The 6,820-nt window shown below is 39.0% G+C and overlaps 1 protein-coding gene across 1 annotated transcript in view; it reads right to left on the bottom strand.

Annotated features, from left to right (window-relative positions):
- The window catches only part of LOC139721732 (long-chain fatty acid transport protein 4-like), a 34,096-nt gene extending 31,654 nt beyond the window's left edge, over nt 1-2,442 (bottom strand). The window contains 1 exon segment of the mRNA XM_071633053.1: nt 2,144-2,442. Within this exon segment, the coding sequence (XP_071489154.1) occupies nt 2,144-2,367 (224 nt within the window). The 5' untranslated portion in view covers nt 2,368-2,442.
- Nucleotides 2,443-6,820: the final 4,378 nt, after the last annotated feature.

Raw genomic sequence — 6,820 nt, forward strand, 5'->3', positions numbered from 1 at the left:
ATCACTTGCAAAAAAAAGGAATCATTTTACTTTTTATATCTTTTTGTGGATATCACAACCATTTCAAATTGGATCTCCATCACATAAACTTTGAATTCCTCTAGTCTTAGGATTGTATGCTCTCTTTAGTAATTCATTTAATTGGTTTCCAATCATCTCATTAAATGTTGAAAACTGAATCCCCATTTCTAAAAAAACTATACCATCCCTTTAAAGCTGATTTTTCATTGTGTATTTTGCCATTTTCCCCTCCCCCTTTCTGAAAATTGTTCAGTCAAGTACAGGCATTGATTCAAGTGTCTATAACTCAAAAAGTAGCTACAATGTTGGGATGCTTTCTTCAGGATGATTGACCATTTGTGTACTGAGAGACCTTCCCAGCTAGCTACATGCATTCACATGCAATATATATGAGGATGTCCCATACGTAACGCATTTGTCCCATACGTAACATTATTTCAATGCCTATTATATAGAATATATTTCTTTTACTGTTTTTTCTTTTTTCTATGGTATTTAATTTCTCTAAACAATAAATTAGAACTTTCCAAAAGGGCATTAAAATAACCTTTAGCAGTTTCAGAAAAAACCTTAAAAAATGACCTCAATTTGTTACGTATGGGACATCTCATGATAGGACACGAGCTAATTTGCATAATCATTTGCATAATCCCTAGATTTTTGTACCAAGTTAAACTACTTGATGAACTTCTTATGTCCACATATTAATCAAATATCATTTGCTTTCCTTTGAATTAATATGAATTTTTATAAATGTCCCATACGTAACGCTGTGTTTCACATTTATGCAAATGAAGCCCTTGAAATTTCCATAAACTTACATAATATCATTTTTTCCTCCATGGAAATCAAAACTTCAACTCATAAGCTTCAAAATGATACCAAACATGTCAATATTGAGCAAAGATGAAATATTGCCTTCTGAGGGGACCTTATCTTGGACTTGCCCAATGAAATAATCAATGTCTTTCGCACCTTGTCCTTGCACCAGAATCACAATTCATCCCACAAATCACTGTAAACATTCTCACCGAGCGGACGACAAAGAAAAATTGGCAAATTGGCAAATTAGGCTCAAATTTTGCATTTTACAGTAAAAACGTTTAAAATGTCTATCTTGAACATTTCAAACAGTTCACGCGATAAAACCTTATGAAAAATTGATGATTGAATTTTACATGTACGTGCTTTGTCTACGGGAGCGCGGGTGACGAGTTGCGCCCTTGCGTTGCGGGTCCCTTCCTTTAACAGCGAACAACTTTCCGCATCGTTCACTAAACTTGAGGACAATAGCTGCAAATTTCCAGTATCGATCGGTGAACTTGTGGTTCTATCAAGAATCTTCAGCATTTCTCCTGTATGTGAATGGGATTTCATAGAATTTCAGTGATGAAATGTGATTCAAACATGCATAAATATTAACTATGACGAGGTGCAGGTCACTCAACTACATGTATAAATCTGAGGTAATGGGTCAAGGCTAATCTAATCTACTATTTAAAGTCTCGCGCATAGGCCCTACTATCTACTGAATGCTGAATGTCATCACATCAGTACGCAAAAATGTACGTGTACGGAATTACCATGCTGTCCGGTAATACCATAAACTTTACCTGTAACGTTAGGCCCTTTATAGTTATAGGCCCTACCTGCTTTCGTCATCAACGCTACAAAAATCCTCACATATTATTAAGGTTCATCGAGGTTTTTGAGCTTCAGAGTAGAACTGACCTATTTTGGTTTAATGTGAACTGAAGGGCGTAACCAGCTGGACCCATTAATCTCCATACTATAAATACCCAACATTGTTAGTATAATTAATATCTTAAACATAGGTCTAACTGTTAGGAGGTAAAACACAGTACCCACATGGTGTCATGCATGGTCAAGATCGGTAGCACACCCACACTTTTGTTAACTGGTTTAGTTGACTTGTTGGGGGCACTGGGCACTGCGCTGCGAGTGCGGCCTGCCTGCCTGTACTGTGCAGTGGCTGTGGCCTGTGCCCCGACTTGTTGAACTATGGCTAACTCCAACACCAAGCTCGGCAGAGATAATCAAATACTGATCCAGATCACCTGGACCAGAATTCTTCTTCATCTTTCCTAAATATCAAACTCACTTCAGATCTCTTGGCAGGGTCACGATGACAACTCGAACAAACTTCCAGCCGCCCGTCACCAGATATACAGCGAACAGTCCAACAGCGATAGCCCACCAGCTCAGGGCGGCGTAGGCGCGGAGGATCGCAGCCAGCCCTATGAACGAAGCGACTTTCAGCACCATCTTTGCGCTCGGCAAAAGCCCTATGATCGACCGTAAAACGCGTGCCGCTTTGAACAGCATCCGCCCCCTTCACTGATTACTTACTATCTAACAAAACTATTTTATCTCTACGCTCAAAACGAGCCCAGTGCATAACAAAAGGATAAACCGTTACGCCGCACCAAACAAACGAGCAGTTGCCCTTTTACGTTTAGCGGGTGTTGTACAGGACTGGTAGGAGAGGTCACATGTGTACACACTGCCACGGCGCGCTATTGGTAGTACGTATGTAAATATCGTAGGCCGAAGGTGACCTTCCTTTGCGTGTCACGTACACTGTGCAGTACTGTACGTACTACACAATTCCTATACCAAAGAGATTATAACACAAGAGGGCGTAGTCCAGTGGGGAGGCAGCCCACAGAACTCTTAGGCGCCTTGGCAGATTACATTGTGCAGGAAAACAGCGGCGCCGCCGTTCAGCGGTCCTTTGAGCGGCGCTTTGAAAAGCCCGTTAATACGCCGGGGTACTCAAGCGTATTCCCGCAGTGGCCCGCTCTCCGGCTTTTCCTTTCAAAACGCCGCTAGGGTTTTGCAAACCCTTTTATGAATAACAAACTCCTTGTTGTGACGAACAACTTTTTTAGAACAACGCCCTCTCGTGGCAGCGTCTAATAGTGTCTTTGAACAGTATGCTGGAGCACAGAACTCTACACACAGTGTTTAGTAGTGAAGTTTAGAGTTCTGAACCCTGTAGGTAGCACAAAACAGAAAATGATAAAACGCTGTCACCTCATAGGTTCGTCTCACCTCTGCAATTTGCATACTGAATGCAGGTTCAAATGGCCCATATCAGGAAGATGAAACATGCATGTGATTTAACAATATGCTTTCAATGTTTGTATAGTGTATCTTATCTTCTAAATAATAACGATGTATATTTTCGATCTTTATTTCTACAAACATGGAATATATTTCAATCAGGGCTTTTTATGATGGTTTGACAGTCGAAATTTTAATCAATTTGTCGTAACATGTGTGTATGTGTGTGTGTTGGTTTGTCACTTTATTTTTATTTTTATTCCTTTTGCTGTTATCGGTGATTTATGTATTACAACACATGCAACCAGTAGTGACAGTAATGACGCATAGAAGTCAGGGAGTTTGGGCCAGCACGGGTAAGAGTGTTGTTGTTGTTGTTGTTGTTGTTGTTGTTGTGTTTTTGGTTTTTTTTTTTTTTTTTTTTTGCTATTAGGCACATTCATGGTGTACAATAACACGTCAATTAATGAAACTAAAGTTTCCAAACTACACGAATGTCTATTTTCCATGTTCATTAAATCTGTTTAAAATGTATTAAATACAGATTTTGATTTGTGTCAAAATAATTATAATTTTGTTACTGGACCCCATCAAAATAAGCCCTGCTTACACGTGTCCATGACCTTTCATTGCTATACTGTTTTCGATATAATTGCGTGCATATTTTTGTTTGCTTGTCTAAACGGACGTTTCTTTTTTGATGAACGGATGCATACAATTGAATTGAATGTGCATTGCAAATGCATGCAGGCCTGTGGATATGTTGTGTGTGTATTGTGTTCACTTGTCTGTCATTTTTTGCTATTTAAGACAAATCAGTTGAATGTCCTTCTATAATTGTTCTCCAGCATAGCGATGCTGAGGAGGCTCGGCAGTTGATGTGCATACTGCTATCTTGATGACGTCTAGCTGTTTTTGTAACATTATATATATATATATGTGTGTGTGTGTGTGTGTGTGTGTGTGTGTGTGTGTGTGTGTGTGTGTATTTACTCGCGGTTTGTCTCTCATTAGGTATGCCGGTATTGTTGCCCTGTGTATAGTTTTGTATGATCTTAGATTCCACGATTTATTTTTTTCCTCCATGATCGCGCTATGACTTTTTATAATCAGTATCTCTCGAAATCCTCCCAATCTGTCTAACTCCTTTTTTTTCACCATCGTAATTCTATTATCATAAACTCTTAAGACTCCAAACTACAAGTATCATATCGCGGAAATTATTTCAATCAATATTTCCTTTGAACATTAAAACGTCAATCTTGTGCTGTTAAAACACCCAATGTCAGAAGATAATTTCAAATCCATACCAGCTGTCGAACTATCATTCGACTTTGAATATCAACACGGCAGTTTAATATCAAACATCCAGATCCTCGTCACGCACGTGTGTATGGATACACACTATAGAATGGCGTTACCAGTCGTTTTCTTTTTATCGTTTTTATGGCAAAGCGGTTGTATTTTGTGTACTTAATGTATGTACGAAATTATTACAAGAGGATGAAAATATACTGCGGATGTAGAAAATGAACAACAACATCAAACATACCTGCACTGGACGTGACGGATGCAGGCACTAACTTCGCCTTGCAAACATTTAGACATTTAAACCAGCATGTCTCAGCGAAGTCATAATACCGGTATACAGTTTGTACATTTTATGCTGCATGCTTAGCATCTACCGACATTTGAATCCGACTCTCTCGGTCAGCTAACGAACAGATGTATATAGCGTGACTATTATAGAATGTTAAAATGTACATGTCAAGTATCTGTCAATTCATGAATCTATGTGCTTATTTATTTATTTGTTTGTTTATCTATTTGTTCATCTATTTATTTATCTATTTATCTATTCATTTAGTTATTCATTCAAACGCTAATCCAGGAAGAAAGAAAATATTAGCAGTTGCTTTCATCGAAGTCCTATGTGAACATGATATTTCGGGCAGTCAGAGGCTGCAGCCAAAAGATAGTGATAGAGAAGGCTGCAACTAAACGATTGGGAAAGCATGATCTAAAGAGAGCAAAGGGCTGCTGCAAAATGATCAAAAGGGCTGCGAGATTATGACTGAAAAGGCCGCAGCCAAACCCACCAAAGGGCCGCGGGAAGAGCGTAATAGGGTATAGAATGTAATGCCAACCAAATGCCTATAGAATTCGGCATATACAAAATAGGTGGTACAGGTACAATAGATTTCAGACACCCCGACCTGTCCATAGTGAGATCTCCGATCCCATTGTTATGTCCGGAGAAGATGGACACTTCCGCGATGGGCACCGTGAGTCGATCATTGCTCATTGTCTTTCCAAAAACAAACTTTTGTTGTGATAGCAACGGAGGCTGAAACTGCGTGATTGATGGTCAGCTCCGTGTTGCATTTCCAGCAATATGCAGATTAGTTCACAACCTCTATAGAGAAGTAAGTTCAATAAATGAGTTAAAGTTTCATACACTGATATTGTATTTGGATCGATTCCCTGTCCTTTATCGTTGCGGAAGGTGACGTTGTATTTTTTGTTTGGGGGAGGGGGGGGGGGGGCTTCGGTTTGTAATCTATTATTGATACTGCCGCCATCCAAACGACTGAAAGAATTAACGCTGGATGAGCTTTAATAGGTTGCCTTTAAATAGTATCATACTGTACTTGTTATTAACATAACATAACATAACATAACATAACATGTTTTTCATTATAACTTGTTACAATGCGTGCGTGTGTGTGTGTGTGTGTGTGTGTGTGTGTGTGTTTGGGGCACATGGGGCTATATCCCTGAAAACCTCACACAAAATAATGAAACCAAAAAGATTTATCAATTTGCAGTTACCCAAGCGCGCGGGCACACACACAAACACACACACACACACACATACACACATCTAAAGTAATAAAGTATCTTGTTGTAAAGTATCTAGAGTGCAAAAGTCTAACCGGATACTTTATCAGTCGACACAATCGCAATTCCTTCAGTCTTCAATAGATTACCACGCCCTCTACACAAGAGTGTCTTTAACTATTATTAAACTAATACAACACTAACATTCTTCCGGTGAAAACGCAGAGTCATCTCACTGATGACTTCATCCCCCTTCCAAGCCGGCCACACATCCCACAAAAGGCCGAAGCAATTCATTGCTCTCCTCTACACCCTCTCTAGCTCGTCCAGAACAAAGGCAAAAACGCAATTATTTTCGTATCCCAATAGCCAATTCTAATTTGTTGTCCTAGATCTCGAGAGATTTGTAGCTTTCTTTGTAACTGTCCTGAATAACTCAACGAAATAGAAATGTGACCACCTCAAACTGGTAGAAAAGCAGACAAGTAATAACTTTAATTCTTATACTCTAAACAGAAAATGACGTTCTGTAAATTCATGTTGCTGCCTTCAATGCAGTCATAAATATCCAACTTCATCCATTCTGCAGCTGTTGATTTGGTGACCTGCTAAATTGCATTAAATTTTTGTTTTTTATATGGTCCCATGGAATGTCAATCCGTCAGTTCATTCCAGCCGTTCCTCCAAAATTTGTACTCCAGCTATTACAGACACCATGGTTACCTATGACTGCAGTGACTGCAGAAAAGCAGACCATTTTTAAAGCTTGAGAAAAAGCGAACAATTCGTTCAAAAGTTATCCATTTTCAACAGAAAATAATGGTTGACATAAAGATAAATGTGCTGATCAAGAATATTGTTTTGACTCAAT

The sequence above is a fragment of the Diadema antillarum genome, unplaced genomic scaffold (assembly GCF_040938485.1).
Source record: "Diadema antillarum isolate AM-2024a unplaced genomic scaffold, OU_Dant_1.0 scf00000148, whole genome shotgun sequence".
Taxonomy (NCBI): Eukaryota; Metazoa; Echinodermata; class Echinoidea; order Diadematoida; family Diadematidae; genus Diadema; species Diadema antillarum.